This window comes from Lagopus leucura, unplaced genomic scaffold (assembly GCF_019238085.1).
Source record: "Lagopus leucura isolate 7727_CA_CO unplaced genomic scaffold, USGS_WTPT01 Super-Scaffold_1, whole genome shotgun sequence".
Classification (NCBI taxonomy): domain Eukaryota; kingdom Metazoa; phylum Chordata; class Aves; order Galliformes; family Phasianidae; genus Lagopus; species Lagopus leucura.
This window is the reverse complement of record NW_024962250.1, coordinates 12,692,140-12,707,489: the sequence shown is the minus strand read 5'-3', so window position 1 is coordinate 12,707,489 and position 15,350 is coordinate 12,692,140. Positions and strand designations below refer to the sequence as shown.

The window sequence follows — 15,350 nt, the reverse complement described above, 5'->3', positions numbered from 1 at the left end:
AGCCCAAACGCATTTCAGAAAGGAACTATGAGACTATAAAAAGAGAGCATCTTAATACATCCTTCATAAGGTGATACCTAGTTCTTCATCTTTTCTACAAGTGAAGGAATAGGCGCACAAAGCTGTACAAATAGGCAGTTAGAAAGAGGCAAAAAAGGAGAGCTGTTTAGAGAGAAGTGCAGCAGGCAAAGGTCTTAAAGATCGATAAAATCTTCTACAGGAAACCCACAAAAATGGACAAGTATCCCAGAGAAACTCAGATTTTCAAATCGATACAAATTCTAGGAAGCCACCATTTGTCTTTAATTTTTCAACATTCGAGTTCAAGAACTGCTTGATTAGGCAACAAGCACAAGAGCTGAACTGAAAACTGCTTAGATACAGTGTCAGTCTGCCTGGATGACTCCACTCCCAGAGTGAAATGGAGAGGCAATTTCAGTGCTATTGTAAAATTAGGGTAGAATGCCTCTGGCAGTACCCTTCCCACCAAAGCTATGCATACCAAATACACAAAGCAAACAATAGGAAAATAATGGCATAGGATGGCATTTCCACAAGAACACAGCAAAGACAGCACATTTTTAAGTAGGGGTGGGGAGGAATTCTAAGTCCACAATATTTACTATTACTTGAAGAATATGTCAAAATTAGTCACGTACTTTAGCACTCTATAAATTAATATACACTCACAGCATCCCAGTTTGTTGTAGGGTTTTTTTAAAGCATACTAGGTACTGCAGATTCAATTGCAAGCAGAAAGTATTTCACATAGACTTAAATGGCAGAAAGCCTTTTATTCTTAATACTGCACCTGGATTGCAGCCAATCCCTAACTGAAATGTATAATTGGATAACTGTTGGTTATGGCTTTAGTAGTATTCCAGTGTTTCTGTTTTATTTATAAAGGAAACCATTTTCCTGACCTCTACATCTAGCTACAAATAAAGAAAGCAATAATTTTGAAAATTTGAAAAAGAAAAAGACAAATGTTGTTATTTTTCCTAGATCTCAAGAACTTTCATAATTTAACAAGTTCCCAGGCAGCTGCCAAAGCACCTTGTCTTCTGCACCCATCAAACAGCACGATGCCCAAAGGTAGGCAAGACTCCTTTGTGGCAACCACGCAAGGAAGAGCTGTTGGAAAGGTAAACTGGCTAACAGATTTTGCACCAAAAAATCAAAAGAGGGGGGATCTTGTTTAAAGCTGTGGTAAAGAAGACTTTCTAAGAAGAGACACAAAGAGAAGGGAGAAAGAGTATTACTTTATAAAATAGAAAAACCCTTACCATTCTGGATTCAGCCTCGAAGATAGGAGAGAGCACACTGAAGACTCAAAAGGTGTGCAGCAGCCATCTTCTGCCTTGGAAAGAATCTGGCAGAAGTCTTCATCTCTTTTGTTATTTTCCCCTTTAAGATGGAGTTGCAAGTTTTTTCACCCCTTTTCAGAATTGCTTTAAATTAATCTGGAATTCTGGATATATAAGAATATTAACCATAACTTTACTCTTTTCAATCTTTTCCACCTATCGGCGATTTACTTTCCATCTAGAATTTTAGCATGTCACTTCTCTTTGAAAACAGAAAAGATCCTCAACTGCTATGCATTTGCCTAACTACACACACCTGCACTGAACTTCTTGATACTGAAATCAAAACTATTGCTCTTTAAGTCATCCCACTCAAATATAGATATTTCTAATATATATATTATATGTGTATAAGTCACAAAAATGAATCACCCTTATTTTTCTTCTTCAGAAGAAAACACTTTGGAGTTTGTTATTTAAAAGCACAAACCATGCAGAACTGAAACACACACATCACAGTACACAGTGTGCTGGCTACCAAAACCACCAGCACTATACATATGCATAATCCTGAGGAGATTCAGTGACAATAGGAGAATAGTTTGGCCCTATACCACTGAGCAAATCAAGACAAGCAACCAAAACCATCCTTTCATGGTTTTTTTCCCCACAAGTATTACATTTTTTGGAACAAAATTATTTACCTTGTGCTGTAAAATCTCAGTAGGAAATAACACAGAGTATAAAAAAGTACAAATCTGTGCACACAGAACTTATTCCGCAGAATAAAACAGGCCAAAAAGTCTGAAGGACAAGGTCAAAAACCATGAATTCTCCTGGGCTCAACTTTGCTTTGACTCATATTGGTGCTGTTTCAGCAATAATCTCATTGCTATATTTTATCTCTATTATATTATACTTCTTATCAGTGAACTTACATCCTATAGTTTAACATAAAACTAGAAAGAAAAAAAAAAAAAAGGAATTTATATTTCACCTCTAACATCAAGCATGAAACACCATCTTTCCAAAGAACTCATATGCAATACAATGCCAGGGTAACCAAGCACAGGTAAATAGGGAATTGTTACACCATCAGTAAGTGTAATTGCAGATTTCCTATCAGAATATATGCATCAGACATCATTCAGAACAATGTGCTCACCCCTGAAATGTCAGATGTGAACAGAATCTGTATTCATGGCTCCAAGGATAATGAAGTGACAATGCTCTTCCTCAAGGATGCTTGGAGAAGCTTTTTTGTAACAGTGAGAGATTTAAGACAACAAAATATATACTAGAAAAGAAAGAACAAATCATTTCTCTTAACATATATTGTAGGTATTCTACATATAAAATTGAAAAAGAACTTAGTTTTCCTCAAAAATTATCCTAGCCTTTTAATACTATTTTAAGGAGGATTCTATAAAACACTAACTCCATGCAAAAATATAACTGGATTGTGATAAGTTTACAGCCAGAGGACAGCCCTGCTATCCTCTACTGAAAAAAGTTTGCTGGTATTGTTTTGATTATATTTATGGTACAGAAAATAAACTTTGGCATAGGTAGGTTTATAATTTTTAACTATAAGAAATACAGTTAGTTAAGTAAAATTGCAAAGCTCTATGAGATCTGCTTAAAGCAATCCTTCCATAAAGAGCAAGAGGACAGTGCAGAATGCTCATTATCCATGTGCTTGTTGCTATTGCTGCAACACAAGTAAAATCATTAGAAAGTAGAACACCATATAGTACATGGTAATCACAAAGTAAATTACATTTCTAGATAAAATAAAGTAGGTTAGATTCTGAATGATCACCACTGATACAGGAGCACAAGTCCACTTAGACTGGCAATTTCACAAATGGGATTAAAATCTTGGCCAGTATGTGCATTGATTTAAACATTTAGATTAACTCCAGTATGCTATAATGCAGCCATTGTATATTTTATATTGTATTCATAAATCTGTCCTTGCTGAATATTAAATGGCTAATATTGTAACTTAGGAAGAATTTTTCCTTTCTGTCAGATGAGACCTCATCAACAAGAAAATCTATGGGAGTACTTTTGCTAAAATATCTCCTCCCCCAAAAAAATGCCTTTAAAAGAGAACCTTTAATATCTTCTTATTCTAACGTAATAGAGCATAACATGAGAAACTAACCACCAGCTCACAATACGTATGTATTAAATCCAAGAGAAATAGTAGTTAAGGAGTAGACAAGCAAAATGTTGTAATGAGTTGTTATTATTATCTCATACACAAATTAGCTGTACCACCCTCACCCCAGCCAGCCATTGCTGCAAGGCTTGACATTCTAGTCACTGTCAGGCACACATTAAATCCCTTCACTTTTAGTCACACCAAGCTTCCCAAAGTGGCTGCCATCTTTCCCCACTTCATTACTTTTCTGAATAAGAGGATATGCCTGTTTGCCACATAGTTCCAACTCTACAGGACCACTGCACAAACACAGCTGAACAGACTGGTCCCAACCCCGATCCAGCAGAGGAGCAGTTCAAGTCCTTACCTACAGCCAATGCAACATCCAGCAGATAGGCACTGGGTGCTTGTGTCATTCACTCAGGCAGGGCTCACAGGCAGTAAACTGTACTGAGATCACTGAGACCAGGTTCAAGCTGACTTCATGCAAACAGTACATTGTGTGTAAGGAAAACAACAACAAACTATTCTATATATTTTACACCTACCTGCATATCTATCAGATAGGTAGATACACAAAATCATATGTACAACTATTATGCATGTGTATAATTATTTATTATACTCTCATGAAATTTAATGAAGTGCAAGATTATATACTTTGAAATCAAACTGCAACAATATATGATAATAATTTTCTCTTAAGAATTGATTATGTCATGGAAAAGTTTTCAGTGAGAATTCATTCCCTCTGGAGTGTCTGAAATGAATGAAAATATTACTGGTGGAAGTCTAATGACAAATTTAGAAAAGCTGTGTACTGAAGCAAATGGTCACTTTCTCCTCAACTTTCAATCTTCGTATCATCTGTAAAAAAGAAAGTGTCACATGAATTGCTGAAAGCACAATATTATTCATAAGAGGAAGAAGCAGTGAGTAAGATCTACTTAAAATTTCTTACAAAAAAAAAGCTTACTTAACAATGTTAGTAATTATGTTTTCCTTAAGATGTATATATGATATATTACAGTAAACCTGTATCACAGACTATACTATTATAGAGACTGTGAAACCAAATTGTGATAAATCAGTTTTACACAAATACGATTTTTATTTGCTTACACATCATGAACCAGGTGCAGAAAGCCAGACAATCCAACCACCTACAGAATATTATTCATGTACAGGTAAAATCTTTTAGAACTACTATTGGAACAGAGCTCTGTATCTATGTACCTTTCTTAAAAACAAACCTGACGTGTTTCATAATTTCATCTGAAAATGAATTTGCTTTAAATTGGACTCCATTGGGATCTCCATTTCTCAATACAATTAGCACATGTAATCCTGACTAAACTAATAATAAAAGGTTTATCTGTGGAATACACTAGGCAACTGCACCGACTTGATAAGCATACAACTTCTCTGTTATGGCCATGAATAACTGTATAAGATGGAACTGTGTTGCCCTTGTCGAAAACAAATAACATAATTCTGTGGAAAGGCAGAATTCCTGGTGGTTTTTTTTTGTTTTTTTTTTTTTCTTTAAATCTTTACATTTCCTTATGAGCAGTACACTGAGAAAAAATAGTAAGAATGGGCTGCTATTTAAATGTTAGTTTTGGATATATATTTTAGGGTTAGACTAAATATTAACTGAATATAATAAACCTGAACAAAATTTAAACTTAAACTTACAGATAACTGCAAGATATTTGCCAGTAATGTAATAACAATTACAAAGCTATGGAGTGTGTTTTATTTTGCACGCACTTTTGTTCCTCCAAAGACTACTCCTGTTCACACCATTTTTAAAAATCAGACTCAGACACAATCACTCAATGTCTGATGAGTTGACAACATCTATAAGGAATTTTCCTTGGTTTCATTTTTAAGTTTTCATTGAAAATGAAAAGATTCAGAGAGAATTCTGAAATTGTGAACAGGTAAGAAAAATGGCCATTTAGTAAGGATATTTACTAACCACACAGTGAGATCTATATGGTTGAAGGTTATGCAGCCACTACAAAAATTGATAATTAAAACACCTTATTGCATTGCTCTGACACAGCGTATGATTATGATTCAAGTATTTTTAAAGTCACTTTAAAGACTCTTACACTTTCACAACAAGATATTCATGCAGAAAACTACTAATAGCACATGCTTTGCTGAAATCTCCTTTCCCTCTTGTGCAATAAAATTATCTCATATTGACTATGTCTATAACAACAGCATAAGCAGTTACCTACTCATTTCACTATGCACTGGCTACAGCGCAGGACATTTTGCTTGAATTAACATACATAACATCTTAAAACATCTTAAGAACAAAAGATAGTGGACGGCTCTGATTTGTCTCTGACTGTACTACCTTTATTCAGACTAAGTCAAAAAGAACTTCAATTCATGTTAAAGCAGCAGGTTAAGCATGAGTTTTTCTCACTGTTGACTGCTTGAGAAACAAGACTGTATCTAGTCACTTCACTCCTGCATCAGATGAAGCTGCCCCTGGCACAGGCACTTCTCTGATTCTCATGACCACCACCTGTCTGCCCTCTAGGGCAGGCCAGCTTTTTCTCTGTCTCCACTCTTCAGATGCTTGCATCTGCATTAAGAGTGAGGTTAATAATGCAATGTTAGCTGTAAACTAACCGATCCCAAAGAATTGCTTTCTGTATTTTCTTTCTGTTGAAGCTACAGCCTAAATATCATTACACACAAATATTGGGTAATTATAGCAGATGGGTCTGGAAACTAAGTAAGCCTGGCAGCATAAAATCAGCAATAACAAGTTTTCTTATTTCCTGGTAGGTAGAATCACTTTTTGTAAAGATACTATCATTCCCCTCACTGTAGAAACTGTTGTGATAATAATTTGTAATAACACAGCTAAGAAGTATCAAGATGCTCTTCTAAACTTCCACTGAAAGGGAAGGGGAAAAAAAACTTTCCACAAATTCTGAAGATACCAGTACAACAAAGATCTATTCTGACAATTTATTAATTTAAAATACAATTAAACCGTAGATCAAAAGCAACTTCATACGGTCACAGTTTTATGAAAGAAATGGAAGATATGCTAGATGTACTCACTTTCAATCTGGCTTATTTAAACAGTTCGTTTTCCGGAAAGAAAAGTGATCTTATACAACAAAGGATAGAGATGTATCCAAAATCTTCTTCACCAGATAGGGCGAACTTAATCTTTGCTAGAAAAACTCTATTCTTTCTTTGCTGAATTAAAAGTAGTTTAAAAATTATGTATTATTTACTCTTTCTGATATTTTCTATACATAAATTTGAAATAAACTTGTTATTTTTAATATAACTAAGTCAAGGTTTTTTCTATATTCCAGTGTTTACCTTATTAAAAACTGGGAGAATAATTTCTCTCCACAGAACAGTGAACATGATTTCCTACTACCAGGAAGATAAAAAGTGTAAGCATACCATTTTCCAGATGAGAGAACTGATCACCATCATTACTGTATTTCATTTCTAATCTCACAGCCTGTTACTGTGAGGGGAAGAATCTTGATAAACATTCTGTTATTTAGCATTTGTTATTTTTGGCGTTTTATAAAAGTACCTCCTTGCCCTACCATAATAGCCAATGCACATTGGTGCATACCTTTGGTGAGAACCTGCTTGTTTCTTTCATCACAATCAAAAGCCTATTCTAAAAGATTGTTAAGGGTCTCACCTCCTTTGGTTTGCAGTGGTATGCTGAGAATGTCAGGCTCTGTGGATGGCTCATTGTTCATGCTGATGCAGTATAATGGTTCACCCAAGAAAGAAGGTTTCTTCAGCCTTTCAGTGTTGAGTGCTCTTGACATAAAGTAACCTTCAGTAATACTCTTATCTCTCATCTTCTGTAAACCTTCTAGGTCATCAGGTTCCTCTGTTTGGGCCAGTGAATCCTTTGATAAGTGACTATCAGCCAATGCTTTGCCGATATAGTAGCTAGGGATTTCACTCTCAGCATTAACACATAAGCTTTTGTCTTCAAGTCCAGCCTTTTCCAGAGCTGTTAACATCCCTACAATATGGCCTTCAACTAACATTTTGGAAAGAGTAGATGTGGAGTGAAGAATGGAGTCTTGACTTGTGTAACAAGGGGGACTTAATCCACAAGAAAGAGATTCCTGAGACTCTGGCATGGAAACGTTGCTTATTGTTCTCTGAGGCTGCATACATTCTTCCAGAAGGGTTTTAAGCTGCTCTTCAGAGAGGCCCGTTTTCTCTTCAATCTGAGAAAAAAAAAAAAGTAAAAAAAAAAAGAAAACAAAACAAAACAAAACTTTCTTCTGTTAAAATGCAATTAATGAAAAGCAGTACCATAAAACAGTTTGAGATACAAAAGCACTGGCAGAAGTCTTAAGTTTATACCAATGTTTTTTTAATTCAAACTGAATTTAAACATACATTTACATAACTGCTTAGTTTATGTAATATCTCCTCTAGGTTCTAGATAGATTAGGTGTTGAAATTTAGGAAAGAACGCTGATATCCAAAAGGCAGCAAGAGGCCCTTAATTTTGCCAAGAGTCTTCTGCAAAATATCACTGGTTTATTTTTCATATATTTTGGTTTGTTATACATGCAGTCACACACGTGCATCTGTGAAAGCAAAACAACACATTGCTAAAAGTCTAAAAAAAAGTCATTGCTAAAAGACTATATGGGCAATACTGGACATTTCTTAAAGCTCAATATTGAAGATTATGACTGATATTACTGGTATGGTGAAGAACAGGGAAGGGCATTTTGTTTACCAAGTTTTGCAATGAGAGGTTCTAGCCTTTGAAATTTTTAACGCACCCTGGTAATAGAGAAAAAAAATACTACCTGACAATTTCAAGCTGATAATGAAAAGTCAAAACATATTCTAGTTACACATATAATACATCTGCCCACAAAATATGTGATATACAAAATACAATCATATATTTATATGAAAATATTATAAACACATAGATTGCTCCAAAAGTAATGCTATTTCCATGGAAAATACAACTAATTCAAAGAGCATAGTAACATCATTTATTAGAGCAAATACTCAGCTACAAAATAATGTCTTTCAACGTAGTCACCACTGTTAGCTGATCTGTGCATTTGTGCAGATGTCAATGGGTGCAATTTTTTCTGCATGGAGAAATTAAATTCCACATATTTGCTTTATACACACTTCCTGTCAGACACCATTTTATCAGACTGCCCCATGACTGCCATCTGTCACACAGTAACAAAATGTAATGGAATACTGGGAGGAAGGTTCAACCTCTTCTGCCATACCACCATCTGCCTCTGGCATCATGGGCCAATATAATGAAATAGGAGGCATTATTTTCAGAGCAGCCCCTGTAATTTGCAATATCAAATGGAAAAGATGCTCTCTACAACCAAAAGCTTGGTTTTACCCAAAGTCCAAGAGATAGGCTCAGCTGACAGTCTGATAATCTCCCTGTAGCTGTCCTTGTCCATGTCAAATAATAACTTTATTCATTTATGATCACTACACATAACTGGAACTGCTGTCATTTCAGAGGAAAGATCAGTATCAGATCTCTAGCTGAGTTTTCATCCTGAAGGTCTCTTATTCATGTACATTCATGATATGACTCTGATCACAACCAGATGAGATCACAGCCTGAGTAGCACAATGATGTGTGGATTATGTGTGAAAACTACTTGCTCATGAATGAGGGGAGATTTCTGTCTGGAAGAAAATACTATTTCTTTGTTAAAGAAAGCGTTATGAGAAAATGCATCAGGAAGACGTTTCATGTTACTTTCAATCATCATAACGTATTAAAATATACACACATTAGTGATATCTAAGAATGAGTACTATATATTGATTACTATACAGTTCAGGCACTGTTTTTTGCATTTACATACTTTGTGTTTTATAGATTTGTTCAACCTTATTTTTCTATTAGTCTTTTCCTATATAAAGCAATTCCATTCACAACGTCACTTTGAGTTCACTTAGAGAACATAAGAGTACCGTATTAAAGAAACAGAGATATTAAGGGCCTTTAAATAATAACAAAAAGCCTCAAAAGACCATTCTATGTAATTAGCTCTATATAAATGAACATAAAATCAGTAATCATACAGAGATTCAGTTAAACTTGTCAGTCAATATACTTTTGATAACTAAAATCAAACCACAACCTTTAGCAGTGAACACTTTATCAGAGAAACAAAAAAAACCTCTTCAAACTCTTCTATTAGGCTTTAAATTTTAATCCTAGTGAAGAAAATACTAATGAAAAATATATCAGAGAGGGAAAATCAAAACATGTGAAAAATCAAAAGTTAAATATGTAATTTTTAAAATATTTCACTGTCAATCTAATCTACTAGCATGTTGAATTTCTTAGATTTCTTGAGGGAGTATTTTAACTTGCAGACAATGTATGCTTACAAAACAGTTATTGTTGGAATGGAATTTCTGTGAAAACAGATGCATTCATTCAGGTATAGAACCACAGTATAAAGCACTACTGAAGCACAGCTACATCTAGGGTATTATCACACAACAGAATATTATGCTATGTAAACATAACTATATTTATATCATAGAATATTCTCACATCTGGAAATCCACATGGATTTCCACATGTTTTTGAGTGGTTCTATACTAACATATTTCAAAGTTCTTGGCCAAGACCATTTGGAGTTAATTTTATGTTAATGACCAGGAAATTCAATCACTGCAGAAATAAACTCTGCATCTGGTGAAAAAGAATAAGCATAGAATGAACACAATTAGAGAAATCGTCTTCTTCTACCTTTCTTTTATTTTTTTTTCCCCCACTACCCCCAGTTCAGTTATCTGTAATCTTCTTTTCCTTGGACAAATTTCTTTTTCCTTTTTCCTTTCAGGAAAATCATTTGGCTTCTACCACCAATTAGTTCAGAGTTTACTTTGATTATTACCTAAAAGTTAGGTGGGGAGATTTAGTACCTAAGGCCAATGGAAAGGTAAATGACTTTAGCAGCCATAGAGTGAAAAATATTCATAATCATGTTGGAGTCTTCCTCCTGAGCAGCAGGCTTGCAGGCAAAGCAGTATAAAATACTATTTGTTTTTTGTTCTTTCTTTGTCTCTTCCTCACTTCAGTTCATTATAAAAGACATGTTTGCAAGAATGCATGTTTAAGGAATGTATTTAAATTTATTTTTTGTGAGGTGTATTAAATATAATAAAAGCTCACTGTTTGCAATCTTCTCCTGCCGAAATCATTTTAGGGTTAAGGAAAAGCATGCAGCTGGAGAGAAAATAGTTCTTAAATAGCCACGAGTAATTTACACACAAACCAACAGCAAGAAATTTATTTTGAAATGATAGCAGAAAGGCTGCTGTTGAAATCAGAAAAGTTCAAAGAAGTAAGTATGTTCCTAAGGAGAGACATCTCACTCTAAAAAAAAGCCTGTGCCTATGCAACTAAATGAGCATCTTAATATATGTGTTCTCATAATACTGCAACTGTATTAGGAGGCTGCAAAGTATGCATTTGTACACATAGTAAGTAATCCCTTCATAGCTCACTTCATTAGTTTAGATTCACAAGACTTTGGATCAGTAAAGCAGACTTTGGGAGACAGTAGATTCCACTTCTCCCAAGCCTTCACTGCCCTTACTGTAAATAATTTACAACACCTATATAGAAAAAATACTTAAAGATATTCCTTTAAAAATAGAAGGACATAAAATTAATGTAATTCAAAATGCAGAAACAAGGGAAAATGAGCTATTAGGCCTGGTTCCCATTAGAAATTGGAAAACCTCTTAATTGTTCTGGCTAATTTTTAATAGGACACTGAGTCCTATTCATTTCCTAGGCTTTTTATTGTTAATGATCCAAAAAACCAGTTCCTAGTCAGGAGTTGAAGAGCCTGCTAATGACCTTTACTGTTTATGTGAGGCTATTTTTTTCACACATTTGCGGCACCTCTCTAACTGAAGATTTCTTGTTCCTCACTGAATTCCTTGGTGACATGGGTCTGTGGAGAAAGCCTTACTGCATGTGGTAGGAATGCAAACTTGTAGGCAGCTGTGGACAGACCTGCTGTGACTATGGATTGCAAGTTCAAAGATTTAGGATTGTTTTCCATATTTGCACAGTAAGAGACAGACTAACACTAAAAAGCCTCATCAGATTTTACCATGAGGAGAAAAACAAACTTCAGGATATATAACCATAAAATGACACACAGTACATGAAGCAGCACTAACAAGGCAGGACTATTTAAGGACTTAGGTAGCTGGCAGGTGTTTATTTTTTGTTGCTTTATGTGAAAGTATCTTAAACAACAGTTCTCCCGATAGTTGCTTGAAACAATTCACTTTGATGCTCTAATTTGTTGATATGTTTATGGAAACATGAGACTGCAGCAATCACTTTTGAAGCAACTGCTCTTTTCCTGACCAAAAGACTCCACGCTCTTTTCCTCTATCTGCTATTTTTCCTTCTGTTTTGTTACATGTCTCTTATTTTTTCCTATGTTCTACTTTTTAATGGCAGAAGAAAAAGTTTATGTAACTGCGGCTAACGGAAGTCAGTAAGCAGATGGGACTGAAGTACTGAGGAAAGAAAAGAGGGAAAGGAACACCAGAAGAAAAAAAAAAAAAAAAGGAAAAAAAGTACAGAAGAGATTAGTGGGCACCTGTTAACATCCTTGACTAAAAAGTGAATTCAACTTGTAACATCATGAGACACTATAACCACAACATAATAACCATCATCAGGTGCCTGGATATAAATAAATACTCCATGAAAAACAAACAAACAAACAAAGCCTTAAAACACCATCAAAGATTTAGAAGAGAATATGAATTTCATTAATAAATGGAAATGGACAAAAAAATAAAACTTTTCCCCCTTTCTCTAATAGAGAAATCATAATAGATATTAAAAGCGGACATGAATTTATACAACTTTCTTTATACTGTCAGCAGACACAGCAGACAACAAGGAAAGTGAGTGAAACTGAGGAGAGACATACTAATTGCAGCAGTTAATTTCTTTTCTTTTTTTAACATATAGCCCATAGGGCATAAATGTACAGATAATTTTGGCAAGTCCTTGCAGGCAAAAACAATTTAAACGTGCATATTTTAGTCATTACAAAGAGGTATAATAGGTTTTTCTATTTTACATTTCTTAATAATATCCAGTTAATTGCTTGTGGCTAAAATGTGCAAATAGTGAAAAACTGCTTCAGCATCTATGCCACACCCTGCAGACTTTAGAAATAGAAAGCAACTGGCTGCCAGGGGTAAATTTAAAGTAACTTTCACTATAATTTTCTTTTCATGTGATAACATGGACACTAACTGATATTACTCACAGCTATGGAGTTTCCATGGTGTTATGCTAGGATACAAAGGGGTCAAAATCTCTTCACTAACTGTGAATTTCTGCTTGGTAACATCTGAAAATGATTTCACAATTTTGAAAATTCCAGAATGCTTTATTTTGAATTATTAGAGCAGCTATGATACACTTACTGCCCTTCATTTTCTGTAGCTTTCAAGCTTAGTTTCATTACACTGTAGCTTTTGATCTACAGACTGCATAACACTTTCCAACTGCTTGCATACTAGCAGTATGCACACACACATGGCTGCTCACACATGGGCACCAAAATCTGAATTGTACATCCTCACCAAAGTTTTAAGGAGGTAACTTCAGAAAATAAAATCTGAAATGTCACACACGTCTAAAGTTCCTAAGATTCCTTTTAGGTATCTATTTATTAATTAAAAATAACTATTTTAAGTTTTAAGAGATTACACCTACATTTTTCACAATTGCATGCATGCATTTGAAGAAGACTGTTATTCTGAAGCTCCACTTTCATAAAGTGTTTAGACTCTAAACATTATTGAGGAGAATAGATTCAAACCTACACCGTTAAAACATCAAATATGACTCCATTAGTACATTGGCTTTTTCTTTCATTTTAGGAGTTATTATAACATAAGACCAATTTGAATTATAAAAGAAAGCTCATTGAGTTTTTAACTATTGTTGCAGCAAAATAAAATATTTTAGTACCAATTAACTTAGAAACTGTAGATATTACACAACAAAGCAAGTCATTCATAAATAACAAAGGAACTTCTGAATATATTCGATATGATAGCTAAAGACAAAAGTAACTGAAGAGTAACAAATATTATTTTAAGCTGTATTTTAATGAAATTAGATACATTTTTCCTATTTCACTAATGTTTTCCTAAAATACCTGAGTGTGAAACTATGACTAAATCCAGTAAAGTGTCATCCTCCTAAAACACGAACTGGAATACACTAAAAATAAAAATAAAAGATAGTAAAACAAAAACATTTTTGCTGTCCAAGTTATAAAAGAGTCCAATTAGTGGTTGGGAAGAATTACTACCTAAGCAACTAAGTCTGCTGAGTAAAACAAAAGAGGCAAAGATGTATTGATTTCAAGTAAAAGGCACACATCACTGAAAAATCAACAAACCCTAGTCACTAAACAATAATAATCAGCCATTCTTTACCAAACATAGGTAAACATAACTAAAGTAACGAAAAAGTTAAAGAATGAAGACTTCTGAGTAAGTGATATTGTAAAAAATATTGGTTTAAAATGTGATAAAAGTCTGTGATGTAAATTAAAAATTAATCTACTTCAAGACTGTGAACAGGTGTTTTGCAAGAAGTGAGTTCTTCTATCTTCAGATTAGCTCAATGCTTAGCTCATATAGTTTACTGCATTTAAAAATAATAAAAAAAGCTGAGTATTGTGCTGCATATGAGTCACTGCACTGTATTTTCTCTCATTTCTAAAATCTTCCCCATCCAATGGATAATTCCCTGTTTTATAGCACATGACTCCACATACTTTCATGTATTCTTAGATTAGAAATCAAATTTAATTTGAGCACACTGACTACATTTGTAAAAACATGTATAAAGTCCTGAACTGGCATGTACCACCAACTGGACTGACTTTCATTTTATAGCCTCAAGTAAAGAAAAAGAACCTCAGAAACAGTTTCCTAAACATCTTGTTTTGTGTTTTTAATTGTTTGTTATTAAGCATTTAACACATTTCATTCCATAGAACTATCTTCCCGGCATGTTATTAAATTGCGGCTTTAATTTGCAGCAAATCCAGTAGAGCAGACAAAAATGTCTTGATGTGGTTGCAGCTGTTTTCTGTTAAAATATATATAGTTTTTCCTTTCTCACTCATGTTGGCTCTGTTTATTTTTCCCCAATAGATGGACACAATGCAGCATAATGGTACCATGGTGTCTTACAATATCTATTTAAAAATTCTGCAACTTGGGATTTCAACAATACTTACTGGTCTATATTTTATTGGAGAAAAATATAAATAGGAAAAAAACCAATAATATGGAGATCTGTTCCTTCATAACATACAATATTTCATTGCAACATAATGAAAGTACCAATAAAAGTAATAAAATCCCTCGAACCAATGAAGAAAACAAGGAAGCCACAAACATCTAAATAACTTAAGTAATTAAGTGCAGTTTAGTCACACTAAACACAGAAGGGCTGGCCCAAAGAGCAGTAAGCCATGAAGACTCAGCCAAAACAATCATACACTAAAGCTTAAAAACAAACATAAAAATGCATTATGTATTCTAGGAGTTCATATGTCATTATATTCTCTAGAGAAGCTCTAAAGTGAATGTTATTGTAATTGGCCCTGTGTATCACAGCACCTCAAAATACTGACCTCTTCTATATAGCATGCAAAGATATACTGTGAACCTGAACCGTGATCTGTATTTTGGAGATGGAATTATTCTCTGATTCTCACCCACTAGTAGAAGTATACATGAAGAAAGCT

The 15,350-nt window shown here is 34.2% G+C and overlaps 1 protein-coding gene across 1 annotated transcript in view; it reads right to left on the bottom strand.

The window, feature by feature from the left end:
• Window positions 1-4,261: 4,261 nt before the first annotated feature.
• The window catches only part of FSIP1 (fibrous sheath interacting protein 1), a 71,124-nt gene continuing 60,035 nt past the window's right edge, over window positions 4,262-15,350 (bottom strand). The window contains 2 exon segments of the mRNA XM_042872646.1: window positions 4,262-4,344; window positions 7,184-7,730. Coding sequence (XP_042728580.1) covers window positions 4,322-4,344; window positions 7,184-7,730 — 570 coding nt within the window. The 3' untranslated portion in view covers window positions 4,262-4,321.